This window comes from Peromyscus maniculatus, chromosome 3, assembly GCF_049852395.1.
Source record: "Peromyscus maniculatus bairdii isolate BWxNUB_F1_BW_parent chromosome 3, HU_Pman_BW_mat_3.1, whole genome shotgun sequence".
In the NCBI taxonomy this organism is placed as follows: domain Eukaryota; kingdom Metazoa; phylum Chordata; class Mammalia; order Rodentia; family Cricetidae; genus Peromyscus; species Peromyscus maniculatus.
This window is the reverse complement of record NC_134854.1, coordinates 9315335-9336179: the sequence shown is the minus strand read 5'-3', so window position 1 is coordinate 9336179 and position 20845 is coordinate 9315335. Positions and strand designations below refer to the sequence as shown.

The 20845-nt window shown below is 36.6% G+C and overlaps 1 protein-coding gene across 3 annotated transcripts in view; it reads left to right on the top strand.

Annotated features, from left to right (window-relative positions):
- Positions 1–20845, top strand: part of Cftr (CF transmembrane conductance regulator) — a 149763-nt gene that overhangs the window by 34031 nt on the left and 94887 nt on the right. For 2 of the 3 annotated variants that reach the window (XR_013049668.1, XM_006991234.4), the window contains exons 4-7: positions 4030–4138; positions 13762–13977; positions 19715–19804; positions 20657–20820. Coding sequence is in view for 2 of the 3 variants with exons in the window: in XM_006991234.4 (XP_006991296.3) it covers positions 4030–4138; positions 13762–13977; positions 19715–19804; positions 20657–20820 (579 nt within the window). In the remaining variant the exon portion in view is untranslated. The remainder of the gene's footprint in view (positions 1–4029; positions 4139–13761; positions 13978–19714; positions 19805–20656; positions 20821–20845) is intronic. The other variant, XM_076566170.1, reaches the window with a different exon arrangement.

Below are 20845 nucleotides of genomic sequence, written 5' to 3'. Positions count from 1 at the left end.
AATAATTTGTGGAGGAAACATGGCACCTTGGTTTTTCATGTCGATTTCATTTCTGTGTTGGGACTTGTACATTTGAAGTGGTTTGTTGAGATCCCTCCTCTTCCTCCTCATTTTCATTCAAGTCACCATCTTTCAGTGTAGGTATCTACAATGTTCATGAGAGGACTAAGTCTCAGCAGGGTTAAGAATGCCATTTCCATTTGTAAGGCTGTTGCAGGAAATTTGGGGAAGAGTAGGTAGCTAATAAAGGGTGGCCAACTTCCCTGCTGACTGCACAAGGACTTGGAGTCTGGGCATCTGGTGCCAAATTCCTGCGAGCTGTATTCAGGCCTTGTGTAGGCTGCTGGTGGTGAGCACCTGGAGTGTCACCTTCAAAATCTGAATGTGTGGATGCTATTCTACCTCATGGAAACCTTAAGGGTAATAGCTATTGAATATCAAAGAAATTTAAAAATTTCATAGTTTTGAGGATCTGTCATGTATCATGCATAATTTTTCTTGTCTTGACCCCTCCAGAAGAAAACCATAATTATCATCAGCCACAGCTTAGAGATAATGTAATTTGCCAACCACTGAATGATGAAGCTGTAATTCAGTCCAGTTGAATTTTTCATAGTTCCCTTTTCTGAGTATTTGTTGGGGCCATTGAGATTATGAGTGACAGAAGCCCAATCACCTAGGTTTATCAATTAAAAGGAGGACATTTAATAAATAGCTCATGAAGCCTAAACTCTGTGAATGTCTAGGTAGAGAACTAGTCATGGGAGTCAATGAATCCAAGCGTGCAAATATCTGCTGTGACATTTGCCCTGTGCTAGCTTTTTTCCTTAGGCTAGCTTTCTTCTCAGGTGGACTTCTCAGAACTTATGCTCATACCTTTCTATGCCACAGAAACTCTTCCTTCCTCCTTCCTTCTCCCTCCTCCTCTTCCTTCTTCTCCCTCTCTGTTTTTTCTTTTATCACCAAATTTATAGGATTATCTGACCCAACATTATTTTGCAGCTTAGTTTTCTGACCCCCATTTTGATAATTTTAAAATACATTTATTTTGTTTTAATTCAACCTCTTTGTCTAAGAATAGATAAATTCTAATAACAAATAAATGCTAACACTTATAATTGTTGTTCTTATAATTTTATATCTCTTCATCTTATTTTGTATTAGAAATTTATTGAAATTGAAATTATACCCTTGGGAAGTGACCCCAAGTTTTTAGTTTGGTGGTAGAGGTACTTTGACTCCACTGGTTCACTTTTGTGGCCATGAAATTGAATCATCTGTATCACTGCAGTATGAAAACCACATACCCACTCATGAGCTTTGCAAGTCTAGAACTCTTTTCCCTCATTAAGCCTTTTGAATGTGCTGCTGGATCAATTCTATCTTGTTGTTAATTCCTCCTCTATAGTTACAAATTATTCAAGTCCCACCAATTAAAACAACAGCTTTCTTTTCTCTCAAGTCACTACATCTCTCGCATTTCATAGCTGATGATTCTCCGCTGCTCTGGTCTTCACTGGTTTATCATCCATTTATATCTCAATACCTGTAATAAGGTTTCTGTTCTGACCATGTTCCTATAATTGCATTGATGAGGGATACCAGAGACCTCTTATCAAATGTGATGCTTTTTTTTTTGTATTTACTACTTCACTGTTATTGATATCTTTATCTTGAAACTATTTCTTTGGTTTATGGACAGTCCCTTTCCTGCATTTCCTAGATATCACTAAGTTCTAATTGAAGTTCTAATGAGAATTTTTATTTTATTTTATTTTATTTTACAATACCATTCAGTTCTACATATCAGCCACGGGTTCCCCTATTCTCCCCCCTCCCACCCCCTCCCCTTACCCCCAGCCTATCCCCCATTCCCACCTCCTCCAGGGCAAATCCTCCCCCGAGGACTGCGATCAACCTGATAGATTCAGTCCAGGCAGGTCCAGTCCCTTCCTCCCAGACTGAGCCAAGTGTCCCTGCATAAGCTCCAGGTTTCAAACAGCCAACTCATGCAATGAGCACAGGACTTGGTCCCACTGCCTAGTTGCCTCCCAAACTGATCAAGCTAATCAACTGTCTCACCTATTCAGAGGGCCTGATCCAGCTGGGGGCCCCTCAGCCTTTGGTTCATAGTTCATGTGTTTCCATTCATTTGGCTATTTTTTTTCAATAATTGAGTAAAACCGAAATTTATTATAAGCCACAGTCCTAGGGACCTCCATGCTATATATATAGCCTCCATGGTTCTATGGGTTGTAGTCTGATTGTTCTTTATTTTATATCTAGAATCCACTTATGAGTAAGTACATACCATGACTGTCTTTCTGGGTTTGGGTTACCTCACTCAGGACTAATGAGAATTTTTAATGAGACCTATTCCTTGCATGGCGAAGATGCTGCTGCTATATACTTATTTTGTGCCCTATTTTTGATTCATTAAATATCATAGATGGAGAAACAGGCTCCATGTATGTGAATGAAGAGCAGAAGAGGAACATGGGTGGGTTAGGCTTTATAGATAGGCTGCCATTGGCAGGTTTCATGGGGGAAGTCATGGTCTTTGTATTGCAATTGCCAAGCTTTTCATCAAATCTCAGTTGTATGTTCTTCCTCTCACATGATGTAGAACCAATTTAGTTATGAAAATTGGGTAATAAAGAGAATAGCCATTCATGAAATACAAGACCATTATCTAAATATTCAGTTCTTGTCTGTAGTTCATGGGATTTTTCCATCTCAGAACAATTTGAAAATTAACGTGAAGGTGACACTGAGACATATTTTATTCCATTGCAAAAATTAAAAAAAAAATTCTTTCCTTAATAGACAGCAGTGGCAACAACCTCAAAACAACCAGCTGATGCTCTAGGAGTACTGAAAATAAAACTCAAGTATTAGATTTCAGCTAGTTTGTCAATCCTATTTCGTACCTATCCGTACTATAAAACATTGTTATTTTTCTCTTTTCAAAGACTTATACACTAATAAATGATTTCAGTAGTTGGATGCTAAAGTTTAATGATGATTCTTTCATGCTTTTTCTTTAAACATCCAAATAGGTTTTTCTTGTGTTAAATCATTAAAATGTTCACCTGATGTTCCCCTTTCATTAGCACGTCTATTGGTATTGTCATTTTTCAGGCCTGTTTTAGGCAACCAGATTATTGGAGTATCATGGGTGTAGCATACCTGGCATTTCTAGGAGACACATCTCACAGTAGGCTTTCTGGCAATCGGGGGCTCTTTCAGTGCTCACCCCCTTCTTTTCCTGAGCCCCACCTCTAGACAAAGAAATAAAGGTAACGGAGAGAGAAAGGGTCTTCCCACAGGTGAGCTCCCCAGTGGGCTATCCAATACCAAGGGTTCAGCCCTGAAATCACATACATAAGCAACGATAAAAGGACTCAGCAGGCTGCATATGTGTGTTACAACAATAACATGTGTTACAGTCAAAGACAAAGAGGCTATGAATTTGAGAAGGAATGAAGAGGAGGGGTGGCGAGGGGTTAGAGGGAGGAGACATGATGAAATTATATTAATTAAAATTGAAAAAAATTAAAACAAAAGATCCACCTGATTTTTTAATTTATTATTTTGCTTAAAAGTTAAATATTGTGAAATCTGTGACAGTTAAAAACATATAAATATCATGAGATGAGGGGGAATGCTTAGAATAATCTATCTATTTTTGGATCTTGCTCTGAGCACAAATGCATTCTAAATATTATCTGTTATTTGTTCACCCTCGCCATCACTCTGAAGAAGCCTAGTGCACCACTTCCTTAACACACACAACTTAGTAGTTTCATGAAATGAAGCTCTGCAGAGATATTACATGACAGAGCATCAAATTCCACTAAATATCTGATTGAGTAGTTGGTACTGGGGACACTTCATGAGGTTTTGTCCTTTTATCATCGTGTGTTAATCTCCATGAACATACTTGTGGGTGGAAGCTATGAAGGGAAATAGAGTAACTCAGAAACTTGCACCTGCAGCTCATTAATCTAATTTTCTTATTCTTTGCAGAGAATGGGACAGGGAACAAGCTTCAAAGAAGAACCCCAAGCTCATCAATGCCCTTCGGCGATGCTTTTTCTGGAGATTCATCTTCTATGGAATCTTGTTATACCTAGGGGTAAGGCTCTCACTGGTAAATATAGTGTCATGTATTATTGAGATATAGTAGTTTTGTGATTGTAGAAAGATAAAAGGTTATCATAAGATTCTATTACAACTATAAACACAAACCACCTAAAATTAAGTGGAAACTCTTGAAATGCAGGTTTCAGTTTACAGTTGGTAATTAAAATAGATCCAGTAAAGCAAATTACTTGTTTAAAATTTTTTCTCTTATGAATCTAGATCACAACATCTTGAAAGTCTATGAGATTACTTGCACCTTTACTTTTCTGTGTTCAAAAAGAAAATGTTGGGAGACAGTATCGTGACAAGAGTAAGGATCCATTCAGTCAATATGTGGAGAGATGTTTATGATATTTTGATTACACACACACACACACACACACACACACACACACACACACACACACACTGAATTGTTTCCCAAAACATAGCACAGGTTTTAAATGAAGCAGTGAGGTACACTTGAGTGTATTTTATCAGCAGCCTGGCTTCATCAGTATAAGGAGAATAGCAAGCCTGGACACCCAGGCTTTGTGGTGTTCATTGACTTAGGATGTGCTTCCTAGGTCATCTCAAAAATGACTTGGGTGTTGTTTTCTGTATCATTAGTGTCACTTGAATGCTTAGTTGCATCCTGTAAAAGAGGGTGACAGTGGAAATATGTCGTCTGCTTTAAAAACTCAGCACTATAATGCTTTGGGTGTTCTCTTTTGTTGGACTGACTTGTGTTGTATCTCCTCTGGACTTTACCCTCAGCTAGCCAGGCTTTGGTTTCTCCTCAGATCTGTATGAACCCATCCATGTACAGCTATACTACTTAAAGAAGTTTACTTTATCCTGCCCAAGAAAAATTCATTAACAATTTATATTGACAAAATAGGTACAAAATGTTTTCTAATGCTGTTATCTTCTAGAAGAAATTTTTCTGGGGCTTTTCTCAACACACACACACACACACACACACACGAATAAAAATATATGAGTGCATAGATTTTTATTTCTTTGTAAGTAAATTCATGTGTATTATAGTCTCATCACATATTTATATATAGATAAATTCATATACATCATATTCATATATAATAAATAATATGTTTTATGTTATATAATACAGATCTATGGTTAGATCTATAGATCTCTATGTATGAAAGATGATAAAATTTCTTACAGTATGTGTTATGAAACACACATATATATGTATATATATATGAATATTTGTATATAGAGAGAGAGGGAGGGAGAGAAGAAGGAATTATCTTTTAAAGGTATCTTTGAGGCCATTTTTATCAGTGACCACATCCAGAGAATTTGAAGCTATTTTCAGTCAAGATCTACTAGTGAGTAGAATCTCAGAACAGGGAAATGCAGTAAATAAAGAGAAATATTAACACTTTTCAAAATTAAAAATATCTAGCTGAAAAATCTCAAAGTTATTCACAATGTATTAATTATCTGTGAGTTGAGTGATTAAAAGTGCTTTTGAGCTAGCCAGAATCCTGGCATGTTTCTCTGGACCCATCATAGCTTTTAGATCTAAACATCAAATTTCTGCCAGTACCCAGCAGAATATTGGTAAGGAAAGGTCCTGATGGGAAAGAGCAGCTGAATGTGCAAAGTGAGAAGGCATGAGGAAGAAAGTGAACAGGGAACAGTGTAGTGATGCTGAAGGTACTCTACCCTTCTCGTCCTCCCTCACCCAGCCCACACAAAGCCTCACTAAGGCCACACGGTTCAAAGTTGTAAAAAATTGAAAACTAGATCTTACTTAGGTAAGTATAATTTCCAAGGCATTTCATCTATTAATTTTTTTAATTTAATTTTTATTTTAAAAATTTTATTTGACATATACAAATTGTCTTTATTCATAAAATGTACAGTGTATATTTCAATATATGTATACATTTTTCATGATCTATTGAGAATAACATATAAATCACTCCAACATTTATCATTTCTTTGTGGTGAGATAATTGAAAATCTCTCCTGGCTATTTTGAAATATTATTGCTAACATTTCATAGTAGAACATATTGCTTCCACCTGTGAATTTGTAGCTGTTAATCAAGTTATCCCTGTACCCTCATCTCTACTACTCTTACCAGCCTCTGCTTTCTTTATTCTTTTAAGGACTTGCAGTGAGAGTGGGAGAAAGTTTAGCCATTTTAATAAGCTTCTATCTGTCAAGCAACTGATGCCATTGCTTTATTGTTTGTAGTGTTCTCTCTGGGCATTTATACTTCCTATTAAATAAGCAAAGATTATAGAAACTGTTGCAATTCTTGTAAAGACGTAGAGGGACATACATTCCCTTGGGAGGGACAAACATACGTGTTTATATCCTTGGTCTCTGTATATCATGGTAATTGTGATATAATAACGATTTGGTTGGTTTCAGTACTGATAGAAAAAAAGCACTATAAAATTTGCTTTCAACTGTGAAAGGTTAAGAAAAAGGAAATACCATCACAAAGACCCTTATTTCTACAACAGTGATGCAATTTTATATTTTTGGTTGTGAGCATAGCCTTTAATGGCTGAGCCATCTCTCCAGCCCCAGTGATGCAATTTTAAATCATATTAGTTATGGCACGTCCCCATTAACTATGCACTTGTTTTTCTTTATTTGACTCAGCAGCCAGACCAACATTGCCTTTAATATTTAAGACTTCTAGTGCAGAAGAGCAATGGGCTATTGAAAACCTGAGTATGAGAGTCAATTTAAGGGAAGCTAAGTAGAGGGCATCTGTAAACATGTCATTGACATAATATGATCACCAGAGAGCATTTGTTACTGTAAGAATTCACAAGTGTTTACTATGAAGTATTCTTGATTCCATGTTTCCATCCCTGAACAGAGGCAAATATTAGTTCGCCTTAAATCATCCCAGAAAGCTAAAGGGCTTGAAGAAATCCTGGTACTCACAATGCCATAGTTCTTAAATTCCTCAGACTGCTAGAAAGGAGGATCTGTCTCTTGTATTTAGACAAACATGAGCCTTTGAATCCAAGCCTCTTGCTACTGATGGAAGGGTGTATTGGGTAATTCTGCACACGCATAGGCTCTTCCTTGGGCACTTTAACTTTTATATATCCCTTCAATATGAATGCTTTTAGAAAATCTGGAGGCCTGTTGTCTAGGGTTCACTTCTTTTCCTTCTGTCTCACCCCCTTGTTCCCCATATCTGCTGCTTCTGTGGCTGCAGCAGACTTTTGCACTCTGAACACTCCATAAGCCTGCTGTATCTCAAGTATTTATTTCTTCTCCGAGTAGAGCTCCTTCCTCATTTGTCTTCCCTAGATCCTGCAGTCAGAACACTGAAGTTCATAGCATCCTTTTTGAAAAGTAAGGAATTGTCACTCGTCTTCACAGTGACCAGTATCCACTCCAGATAATCCGATACTTCTCCCTTCATTTTCTATCAGAACATTTGCTTAATGAAAGGGAGGGTGAGCATTCCTTTAGATAATGTGCAACAAGTCTTCTGTTCTTCATGTATTTGTGAATGAAGTTCTATGTCATTAGATGTTCTACCTAGTTAATAAATTCTCTAATTGTATGAAATTAAATTACAAGTTGAGTATTTAAATTATTTCCATTTTATGGCTAGTGAAAGTAGTCCTTCAGTACACACCGATTTGATAAAAATTAAATCTTGGTGTAACTTCTAGACTCAAAGTTTACAAATATAGCTAGAAAATATGTAATTTAATTTTCTAGTACAACTTTGGAAAAGTTGAGTCTTTACCACCAATTGATATTATCATCTTTAAAATTTCTAAGTTAAAAGAATATATTATTATTTTTACCAGCATTACTTTTATGCTTTTATATAGTCATTATCCATTTACATTTCCTTTTCTGTATATGAATTGCCCCTTTACTCTGTTATTCAAATTTTTTTTGGTGTTTGTCTGTTTGATACTAGAATATTCTCTCTAGACTTTATTGGCCTTGCAACTTTATTCTAGTAATTTTTAATTAGTTAAAACATTTTAAAGATAGGGTCTTATTATGTAACCTTGGTTGGCCTATCTCATCTGGAATTCACTGTGTAGCTCAGACTGGTCTGACTTCACAGAAAACCACCTGCTCTTCCCTCCTGAGTGTCAAAATAAATGCATGTGCCACCACATGTGGACAAATTCTTATTTTCTAACCATTATAATTTTTAATTGCTCCACAATCTATATAATTTTTTGTATTTTTGCTTTTGTTTATATTTTTATTTATGTTTATACTTTGTTTCAGAGTTCTATAAAACTCAAATATTATGCTAAGTGCGGGTATCTTTGGTTTTACTTTAATTTTAGTGTTTTAAGATTTGTTTCCTTATAGGTATGTATGTGTGCCTGCATGTCTGTATGTTTACTGGTTGAGTGCAGGTGCCACAGAAGCCAGAAGAGGGTGCTATGTTTCCTGGGACTTGAGTCACAGTTTTAATATGCTTTAGGAAGGTGCTGGGAACCAAACTGGAGTCCTCCAGAAGAACAATATCCTCTTAACCATGGAACCATCTCTCTAATGTGGGAGCCCATAAAGGTTTCCTAGTGAGATTTGAGTTTGCTTTTCACAGCAAGGCTGCATTAGGGGATGGCTTGATCACATGTATGGTCAGGAGGTGTCTGAAATGATCTGCACTTGGCTGTGGTAAAGGGAGGTCTTTTGTTCGACCCCTTGGCATTCCTTGAAAAGTCCTTTGGCAGATACAGTCAGGGCCCAGTGGATAAGGATCCAGACCCCCCTGAGGTTATTCTATATTTCTCTCGGTGTCTCTCTCCAGCTATATTTCTATCTAATATTCCTGCTGCTCCTACTCAAGAGTACCCTGGGGGAAAATGGGGGTGGGATGGCCCCCCAATACTCTAGCCCCAGTCTGTGCTTCATTATATCATGTTTTATATTTAAATATCTAACCCATTTAGAATTCATTTTGATGTGTATATATATAAAATAGAATTTAATTTTTTAAAGCTCAGATTTAGTTTTTCCATTCTTGATTGGATAAGCTTTACTTTCTGAACTGAATTAAGTGCCACACATTATTATATCTTAAGTTATTACATATATTTGCATCCTTTCCTGGAGTTTCCAGATAAATCAGTAGATTTCCTTGTCATGTGACATGTATAATTTTATGGTTTAATATCCATTAACTTAAACCCTTACATTGTTTTTATTCTTCAGATGGTTTCAATTATTATTTGTTTCCAAATAAATAATGTTATTTATTTAATAAGTTTTATTTAACAAATATTTATTGATTAGGTACACTTACTAGGTATATTGTATGTGGGATTGGAACTTTTGTGGCCATGTGAATAGATAGCCCCTGTCCTGGTGCTAATTTACTTCTAAAATGTACATTAATCTTATACAATATATTAGGGGAACCATAATCTTTGCAATATTTATTTTTTCTTAGTTCAGTTAGTTGTTAGTGTACTTAATAGTCTCTGGAGCCAGTTATATCCATATTAATAATGGTGCTTTTTTACTTTTTATATATTCATAGCAATCACTTTTCTTATTAAGTTACCTTAGGAGTTTCAGAAAGATATTATTAAGTGGTTATAATAGCTAGTATTCTGTTGTGTTCCTGACTTCAAAGTCTGTGTTTATCAACTGTGGTGCTGATTCCTGATTCTGAAGGAGCTTCTTTCTTAGGTTAACAAGGAGTTAACCTTTAGCTTTGTTGGAACTTTTACCAGATACAGATATTGTTTTTCAAATTAATTTCTCTGTTGTCACTGTGATACTCACAGGTTGTTCAATAGTATATTGGTATTCTGTTAAGTTGACTCCTTAGTATTACCTGCCCTAATATTCTAAAGGTAAAGCTATATAAAACATGCTTTAAACAGGTGGAGGTAATAATGATGTTACTTAGTGGCTGCCCAAGACATAACAAAGAACTCTTAAACCTCATGTGCTAGCCAAACATTCTACCCCTGAGCTAAGCTCCCTGCTCCACAACTTGTGGCTTTTTGTTGTTGTTGTTGTATAAAGATGCCTTGGGATAAGTCCATGTAATTTAGCTACAAATCTGAGTTTGCCCTTCTGTTTTTGTTGGAACTTCTTTGTATAGTCTGACTGTCTGCTCAACGTAGACTTTCCTTTCTCTAGAAACATTTCACTTTGTCAGGTACAATGGGAGTGGTTTAAGGAGATGCAGTCAACTACAGTGACTTTGAGCTCTGGTCTTGAAAATCTTATGCTGTAGCCCAGGTATATCCACCAGGAAGTGTGTTCAAACTTCCCCTGGGTGGCTACTCTGAGACCTAAAATAATTCCCACGTGAGTGCAATCCCTTTAGCTATTTTTACTTGATCACTTACCCAGATGACAGTTGGTCTTTGGTTGGAAGGAAGCATATGCGGACTGGCCTGGATTTCATACTCCTCCTTTTGCAGCCTCCCAAGATAGGATTATGGTCATGTGTCAAAACTCCTGGCCCCAGATGGTCTTTTGAACTTACACTGTTCAGTTCTGTACCTCTCTGAGCAGAAAAAATACATATAGTTGTGGAAAGAAATGGACCAGTCCAATTACCTAAGTGTTCTTCAGCCTTTGCACAGTACTCTTAACTCAGGTCATACTTTCAGGGATGATACTATAGGAGAGAACCTTCTGGAAAACCAGAGTTTACCAATTAGGGGAACTGTCCAAACAATGGAAGTGACTGAAGGGACACCGAGAGTAGATACACTGGAATAAGAATAATAAAGAAGATGAGGTCATGAACTTAAGAGGGACCCAGGGTGGGCATGGATGGAGTCTGAAGGGAGGGAGAGAGTTGTAGAAGTGATACATACAGTGTTTGTGTATAAAATTCTCAAAAGTAAATGTAAAAGGGGAATTTGAGTTTTATGTCCTTAGTTTAGTGTTCATATTGTCTTAAACTGTCTTAAACATTGGTATTAAGCTTCTTCTATTTTCCAAGGGACTAGTAAGTATATTCTATCTTGTTTTATGCCTGACAAAAATTTTTAAATATTTAACTGGATATTATCTTATTTAAAATAGCTTTACATTATTTTCCATTGGATGCAATTCTTTTTGGGTTTACTATTTCATGTGGTGAAAATGAGGGCACTTGTATTTCTAGAAATAGTCTGAGCAACAGAGGACATTCAGCTTCCATGTACCAGTGGTGATTTTTGAGAAGGACTTCACTTTATAGATTAAGCTAGGTATCAATTATCATTGTGGTTTTTTCCACATTAAAAAAAAATGTCAGGTGGATCTGTGAATGGTTCCATTGTAAATATTAGAGAACGTGATAAAAAGATTAGGAAAAATGGTAGAAGGAGAGAGGCTAGAAGTGCTAGTTTTCTCACTGAGTGATATAGCACTATGTGGTAGTGAGGTTTATGCTGTGATCTACAGATGGTCCTGTCATTGGAATTTTTCAGTGAAGAAACAAACTAAATACCTGCTCTTCCAGAGTAATATATCAGGTGTCTTTGTGGGATGACCTGTGTTGTTCAAAAGAGGAGTATGTCCTATTAGTTGAGGCAAGATGAAATCTAAATCAGTAATAGCAATATGTAAAATAGGCATTCCATTCAGGGTAATACAAGTCATAATTATTGTATTATGATGCAATGAAATAATTAAGCAAATAAGTCCATTATGATAAAGATGGTAGGTTATAGATAATTGTAATGGAGATCCAACATCTGCAGGGAGCTTAGTTCTTACTAGTCTACAGAAGAAAAACATGTAAGCTTATAATTTGTAACTTGAAAATTTGTGTTCAAGGTAAGTTTTTTTAATATTTATTTTTACTCACAATGGTCTTTTTTATCTTCATAAACAAGACTTAATTCTTAGAAATAGCTATATATATTGTGCAATATGATATTAAATATAGTCTTTAACTTGTCCCTTGATTTCTCTCACCTTACAAAACAACCAAGATCATAATATCCAAATATAAAAACAACACATTGCCACCATGCAGGCAGACAACCTGATTTATTTATTCATAAGAAGGCATGTTAGATAGCATTTAGAGCAAATGCGGTAGCTATATGATATGTATAAAGATAAATGTAAAAAAATGCTTTTAGGTAAAAAGCATTATGAGGACATTTATATGACATTTAAAAAAATCACATCTAGGCCATAACTCCCTATTGGAGAAATTATTTTGGCCACTCCACGTAGTTAAAAGGATATTTATTTAATGGCGTAACTCACAAATTAAGTAATGGGTAGGTCGCAGGGTCTGGGAAAGGTGTAATGCAGTCCAGCGGTGTTCTCCGGAGCTCTGCACAGTCAATCTGCACCGGTCAGCGTTCCGGCACCGAGAGAGCGCCCAGAGCGAGCGCTCGCCCCTCCAGCTCTCGGGTCCCCAGGCACCTCCCCTCGCCCCGCCTCGTAGGCGTGACAGTTGCCAGAGTCTCAATGGGGGTTGGAACTTCCAGAACCAAGCTGGAATGGCTACCCACTACAACTCCCTGAATGTGTCTGCTTAGTCTTTAATTTAATTCTCCATCTAAATGTGCTAAAGATGTTTAGCTTGTAATCAAGAATGAAGCATGTGTAAGATGATGTACACTAAAAAGTATTTTGTATACTTTCTAAAAATCAAATTTTATTCACTAGATATCACAAAATATTAGCATATTATAACTAGGAAGGAGGGTAAATTTTTTCTTTTTCATACTTCACTTTTGATTTACCATAATTCAAATCCATTTAAAATGTTGCCATGTGAAAGAAAATATTATATTTCATCTTTGTGATTATTTGGAAGCTTTCTTAAAGGTTTTAATCTCTTATATTCAGAGCTTTGATTTATACTGTTCTGAAATGAACTGTATATAAAGTACAGAATGAGCAACTCTACAAATGATCAACGACAGTTATAGTAGATTGTAATTACCTGTGGGGAGGAAGGTGGTGTAGAAACCATGGTCATCTTTTGGGAATGGTGGGACAGGTAGTATTGACACTTGAGATTTGGAAAGACCATTGCAGAGGACAATAAAAAGCAGATGAAGGGGAAGAGCTAGGAATGCTGAGCAGTACTGGGGTGGGTCAGTCAGAGATAACCAATTAGGATCACATCTGTCTTAATCTTGTGGGATTTAGCCCCAAATCTCTATTTTACTAAGTCATTGTAAGACAAAAGTTGGGAGATAATGTCTTTTCCTAACTTGAAGGCAGTTTAGCAAGATGGATGAGATTTAGAGTTCCTAGGCTCAAACCTGTCCATGTACATTTAGAAGGGATGGTTAACTGGATGAACAGCTTGGCTGGAAGTCAGTTGAGGACTACGGAAAAGTTGAAGAGTTTGTTGGGAACTGGTCCAAGGCAGTGTGTTGTAGTGTACACCTTTCTGTAGCCACTGTACGTTCAGACTTTAGTGAACACCTCACACAAAAAGAAAAACCAACGAACTTGTTTCCAAAGTAGCTTTTGCTGTAGACGAATAGCCAAATCTTATTTCAGAGTAATACTTAATACAGCATCAGCACTTGCATAGATGGTTTGACCCTCTCTATAAAGCCATTTCAAACCCTCTGTAAAGATAAAATATCTCACAGTTAGATTGTAAGGGCATTTTAAGACAAGGAAATGAAATTTAATCTCTTTCTCCTTCTGCAGGAAGTCACCAAGGCCGTCCAGCCCCTCTTGCTGGGAAGAATCATAGCTTCTTATGACCCAGATAACCAGATGGAGCGCTCCATTGCCATTTACTTAGGCATAGGCTTATGCCTCCTCTTCATTGTCAGGACACTGCTTCTTCACCCAGCCATTTTTGGACTTCATCGCATTGGAATGCAAATGAGGATAGCTATGTTTAGCTTGATTTATAAGAAGGTAATACTTTTGGGGGGTGTTTTTGATTGTTTTCATTGGCTTTGTTTTGTTATTTCAGTGCTGGGGATTGAACTCAGGGCTTCCAGTGCCAGCGAGTTCTTTGCTGGGTTTGCCCCCCTGTGAATCCCCAGGTATTCTACATGGCATATCTTCAATACCCTGAATTAGATTGTGAGCTCTAAAAAGGATAAGTATGAAAATTGATTTCAATTCCATGTGTCTATGAAATAAATGACAGGAATAAGTATTTTTTTTATTCTTAGTAATTCAGTTTGCTTTAATAGACCATTATTAAGTACCTTCTATAACTTAACAATATTGCAGATACCTTTTTTTTAGGGGAAGGATTTGAGTGGTTTTGTTTTGGTTTTTGTTGTTGTTGTTTCTTGAATTACTGAAAATTGAACCCAGGGCTTCACACAAAATAGACAAGTGCTATAGCAGTGGGATAAGTCACTATCAATTTTTTTAATTCACTTTTTTCAGTTAAAATGACAAATAGTCAGTATGAAAGTCATTGATGAAATATCATCCTATGGTCAAATGCTATCTATCTTTATATTTACTAATAATAATTTAATATGTCATCATTAGTGATAATCTAAGCAATACACTTCACCTTACCCAGCTGCCACAAATGGTGACGGTGTCACAGTGGTAATACTCGTCCACTGTCTTACTGTGAGTAAGACCTTTGTGGACCTTTGTCATCCAGTGAATTCTGTAACTATAAAGTTTTTGAAATAGCACATGCATTGAAGTCATAAGAACTTATTTTGCTTTTCTGCATATGTTAGCTAGACAAGAGCCTAAATTATCTAGGAATGATTTAAATTGATTCAAGTGAACATTTAGCTGCCTAAATGTTGTCTAAAATTCTGACAAAATTCATAGTCATTTCAATGGCATGTGCTTTCTTCAGTCTGTGTATGTGGACTGCTTTAGTCTACCAAGTGATCAAAGAAAGATACATTGGTGGAACCATTTATACTTAACCTTATTCTTTGCTGTTTTCTTCCTTCAATGACAAACCTTATATACTCGGCTTATAAGGACTATGGATCTGAAATTGAGCCCTAACAAGTAATCCATAGCACCACTATGGTACACACTCAAGGCCGACTGTGTAATAAAATCTTGATAGCCATACTTTATTGTTCAAAAAAGGCTTTTATGGAGGCAGAGAAGAATAAAAAGGAGTCATAAGTTTAATTGAATCTCTAAGGCTCCAGTCTCACCAAGTTATATGTCCCAGGCAAATGTGATGATAAATCAACAAACCTGTTTAGAGAACATTTGTAATGAGAATCACTGGGCTTGCTGTCAAAGAAAGTTGGATTTACTCTAATAAATATGTCAGGAAGTACATATTATAATGATAACACACACGTGTGTGTGTGTGACACTAATAAATGATGTAGATGTGATCTAATTTGATCTGACAACTCTCTACTGTAGGTACTGTTATCTCTCTTTTAAGGAAACTAAAACCTATAAAGGAAGTACATTATATAAAACTACTTTCAAAATAGATAAATCACAATCTTTGAAGTAAAATGGTTTCTAGGAATTAGGAAAAACAAAAGTATGGAAATACAGTACTGAGGCAAAGGGGATATGAAGTAAAATAAAAATAAAGAGTGTGGTTTGTGATCAAGCCCTCATGTAATATTTAACACAAATCAGTAATTTATTTCCTTTAGACACGCTGATGAAGAGTTTGAAGCTCTTCCATATGTATTTCCATCTCAACCTCAACTACCTGTGATGGTTGATCATTTACCACATACATTCCACACTTACATTCCTATGTTGGCTTATCACTAGATAAGTGTGAGTGCATCTTCATGTTGCTCTTAGTTTGGTCCCTAGTGGCACTTTGTCTTTGCTCTTCCCATGTCTTATATCCCTGTCCATATCTATCCTGTTTCAGGCCTTTAGCAAGGACATACAGGATCCTTCCTACAACATTTCAAATTTTATAATAAAGTCCCTCCCTTTAAAATTCTGAAAGCATACACATTATACTGAAATAATGAATACAAACACAAACTGAACTTTGCCTATTAATTTGAAGATTACAAAAATAACTGAATACTTACCACATGTATATTATGCATGCAGCTTCATGTTTTACTCTGTATATAACTTTTCGTGACGCTGAAACTTTGTCTAAGATGCATGTCATCTACCTCAGTGAGTTCTCCCCCACTCCTGTTGCTCTAGTAATATTTTGTAATTAACTATCCTGACTTTTTGTGTTTGCCTGTCGATAGTTTTAGTTGTCTATAAAACTTTCATATTTTTCTAATCCAAAGTATGAACCTACTCTACTCTCTGCTTTCCTTAACTAAGTTAAGCTTGTTAAAATTATAATCTATAAGGAATATATATATATATTTTATATATACATATATTCCATATATATATATTTCTAAGTTACTCCCAGGCAAGTATTATATCTTAATAAATACTAATTCCTGATGCATACAGGATAATGGTTTGTATCTATTAAATACTCAACAAATATGTGATGAGGTTGAAACAAATAATAAATGAGTGTTTTGTTGCCAAAACCATCTAACCGCAAATAAACTATTAAATTTCACAAAGAATTATTCTCTTTCATGATCATAATTTATGTAATAATGTTAAATCATTTAATTTATAAATGTTTCTAGTTAGTGATCTTTTATGTTCTTTTTTTGTAAAATTTGAAGACTTTGTTAACATAAAAATATTGATTCATTTGTTCATAACATACTTTTATTGACTTTGACAGTACTTTTAGTCAACAGAGTTGGTGAAGGAGTTTATGAAAAAATTTAAGATCAGGTTTCACTACCTTAGGCTTCATCTTTTATTTCTAAATTTATAATTTTTTTCATTATTTTCATATACATATATAATTAACTTCAGTCATCTTTATCCTCATTTGCTCTATCATTCCTGGCCCTCTCCCACTGTAACTCATCTTAGCAAGTACCTTCCTTCCTCCATGTCTTTTTGTGTGTGGTCCACTGAGTTTAGTGAGAGCATAGTGGGAGATGATTTAGTGGAGCAGGGGCAGTTTGTGTGTGTTACACCAATGACAAACTAATATGGCAGTCCTCCCTAACAAGCAGGAGCCTCCCCTTCCATCCTGAAATGTTTCATCCTGTGCAGATAACCTCAGCTGCAAAGAGTTCATGAGTACAACTGTTAGGTGCTGTGAGAACACTTCCTTCTACTGTCTGCCTTTCCTCAGCTCAGCTCTTATATTCTTCATGCCCCCTCTTCTGCCATTTTCTCTGAGTCATGGGGCAGGGTGGAGAGTGGTATAGCTATCTCATTTATGACCAAACATTCACCATCACTTATTTATCACATTTTGGTCAGTCCTAGGTCTCTGCAGTCACCAGCACCCACTGTCATAAGAAACTTTTCTGATAATGGCTGAGTGTAAGCTCTAATCTATTCTAGCTAGAGTTTTCCTGCCTTGCCCACAGTCAGGACAAATCTCTCTCACCCGCCAGTCCCACAGCCGCTCAGACCCAACCAAGTAAACACAGAGACTTATATTGCTTACAAACTGTATGGCCGTGGCAGGCTTCTTACTAACTGTTCTTATATCTTAAATTAACCCATTTCTGTAAATCTATACCTTGCCACGTGGCTCGTGGCTTACCGGCATCTTCACATGCTTGTCATGGTGGAGGCTGGCAGTGTCTCTGACTCAGCCTTCCTCTTCCCAGAATCCTTCTCCTCCTTGTCCCGCCTATACTTCCTCCTGCCTGATCCCCTGTGGCCCTCTGACCTCCTTAGCCAGAGACTCTTAACCAGGGTTACATAACCAAACAGAAGTTCCCTATTGTGGAGCAGGCTTCAGATTCCATCAGAAAGCAGCAAGTTACTCCCATAAGAATCATACTACTATGCACTGGAGGACACATTTTACAAAGATACATGGTTATTGTAGCTTAAAAGAGTCACAGTTTACAGACACCTCAGTGTCTACTCAGTGGGGAGAAAGAAGCTTGCAGTTCAGCTCCACGTCCTGTGACTCTAGTATACAGTATATTCAGCAGCAGCATCTTACCATCAACTTCTGAAGGGCAGCCAAGTGCATGTCAAAAGCTTGTGTTATTTGAGGAACTTCTGAGATCTTCCTGGTCAGTCACTCCTAGGAGGGTATTCCGTACCCAGCACTGGAACTTTGATTATTCGTGGTTTTTGAGAGGAACATCACCCATGGAGGATACCTCTATTTAAACTTTTATAAGATTTTATTTTTAAGTTTAAAACTTTATTCTTAGCTGGGCAGTGGTGGCACATGCCTTTAATCACAGCACTCAGGAGGCAGAGGCAGTTGGATCTGAGTTCGAGGCCAGCCTGGTCTATAGAGCAGGTTCTAGGACAGCCAGGGCTACACAGAGAAACCATGTCTCAAAACACCAAAAACAAAACAAGAAAACCCTTTATTCTTAGACTTGTACAGTAGTGATACTCAAACTGTAAATTTTAAACTCTAATATATATAATTTTTATACATGTCCAGCTATTAACTGATTTCTCAAGGCATGGTATATATTATAGGCAAGACAAGCAATAATAATAATGTTTACAAATCTCTATATTAAATTATCCAGATAATTGCAGTTTGGAGACACACTTCATTATCACATGGCATGGTACGTGTTTCCTAGTGTTATATTTGACAGAGACAGATTATGAGTAAATGAGTGTCTGCCAATGTACTTTTGTATGCTTATTAGATAGTATTATTGCAAATAGTATCCTCACCTCACAGTCCTATATGGAACTTCATTCTACTAAAGCTAGTTTAGTTAAATCTAGGTAATGGCACTTCTGAAGCCATTCAACACAGTGAACGCCTCTGCCACCCAGGGAGAAGGAAGGCAGCTGTCGTCTACCCCACTGCTTTGTAAACTCTCACACCTCACTTAGGACACTGTCCCCCACTCCTCAACCTGTCCTGTGAACCTGGCTGTCTGACATGCCAGCATTCAGAAAGGCTAAGATTGTATTTTTAAAGGAAACTTATAAAATAGTAGTTTCCATGTGGCTTTTTCATTTACCCTTACTTTTGGTTACCTTCTCTCCTCTACCTGCTCTCTCCTCTCTTCCCCCACTCCCGCGGAGATGTCTCTGCCCTCATTATCCCTCAGCCCTGTCCCCCATTTCATGTCTGGTATATAATACTGTCCTCCCTCCCTCTCTCTAATGCCTCTCTGTCGTCCTTCTGATTTTTACCAACACATTGTCGTGCTTAATATTCTACACATACACAGCTGAGATCCTCATGAAAGGAAGAACTGGTAGCATTTGTCCTTCTGGACCTGGACTTACCTGACTCAGTATAATATTTGTTTCTGTTTGTAAAAACAAAGTTTAAAAGAAGTCTTTAAAGCTCAAACAAGAGGACTCAAAACACAAAACAAAAATCTCAAGCTTACATTTTACAAATGGATATTAAAATACAATATTATTTGTATTATTGAAGACAAAAAGGTTAGTTTCTATATGACAGAAAACAAAAAACAAATACTTCAATGTAATAGTTACTTTTAAGTTGAATATTCATAAAGCTGAGAAGGTATGAAACTAATGAATGTGAAACAAGGCTGATCTGTCACTTACGGTATATGCAGTCACCTTTCACTTTACTAATGTGTTACTTATAAATACATTTTACTTTTGTTTGTTGATATCACCTAACTTCCCATTTTTCTTTTAGACTTTAAAGCTGTCAAGCCGTGTTCTTGATAAAATAAGTATTGGACAACTTGTTAGTCTTCTTTCCAACAACCTGAACAAATTTGATGAAGTATGTACCCACTGATCAAATATTTTATACATTTTATCAGAAATCAAACAACCCTAAAGGAAGATTTATCCTGCACCAGATACCAGTGATAAGTAGTCAAGTTCCATCCATCCCCAGTCTGGCTATTTCTGGAAACTGGGAAGGCTAAATTGTGTAGCAGAGCACCATTCTGAGGTCAGGTCAACTTGCCAAACTCAAACATACCTCAGCTTGCTCTTAATAAGGTTTTTCAAAGCTTAATCCTTATCAGACTTTGCTTCCTTTTAATATAATACTTTAAATTGTTATTTACTTTGGCTAAATATGATACTCTGGGCAGTTCTTATTCTGTTCTGTCTTATGTCATGAGTAAATTCAAGGTCCTTGAGGACAGATAGTGTGTTTTATTTATCTTTGCATTTCCAGTATTTAACATAACAAGAGTTAAATAAATTACTGTTAAATTGAGTGCCAGATGCTGAACTGTACAGGGTGTGTGTGTGTGTGTGTGTGTGTGTGTGTGTTATTCTCACTTGTTCTAATGTGAGGACACTAGCTTTATTTAAAAAGGATATTAATTAAAATCTAGAAACAATTCCTAAGATATCCAATCCCATTCTACAGGGGGAAAAACATACTTTGAAATGCAATGACTTGAAATTTTTACCTTGAAGAACCCGGTCTATGCATTGATTAAACTCAGTACTATCCTTCCATATCAAGAATATCTACATTTCAGTGTACTCAGAACCATGAATTCCTTGATTGGATGAATCGTCAATGCTCCCCCATCCCAATATGTGTTTCTTTGCTTGGTTTCTGAGGGTGGAGTATAACATGCCACTTGTTTCTCTCTGTGTTTTCATTTTTCAGGGACTTGCCTTGGCACATTTTGTATGGATAGCTCCTTTACAAGTTGCTCTCCTGATGGGACTTCTCTGGGACTTGTTACAATTCTCTGCCTTCTGTGGCCTGGGTTTACTGATAATCCTGGTCGTTCTTCAAGCTATTTTAGGGAAGATGATGGTGAAGTACAGGTAGTGTACTTTGTTACAGCTTAAA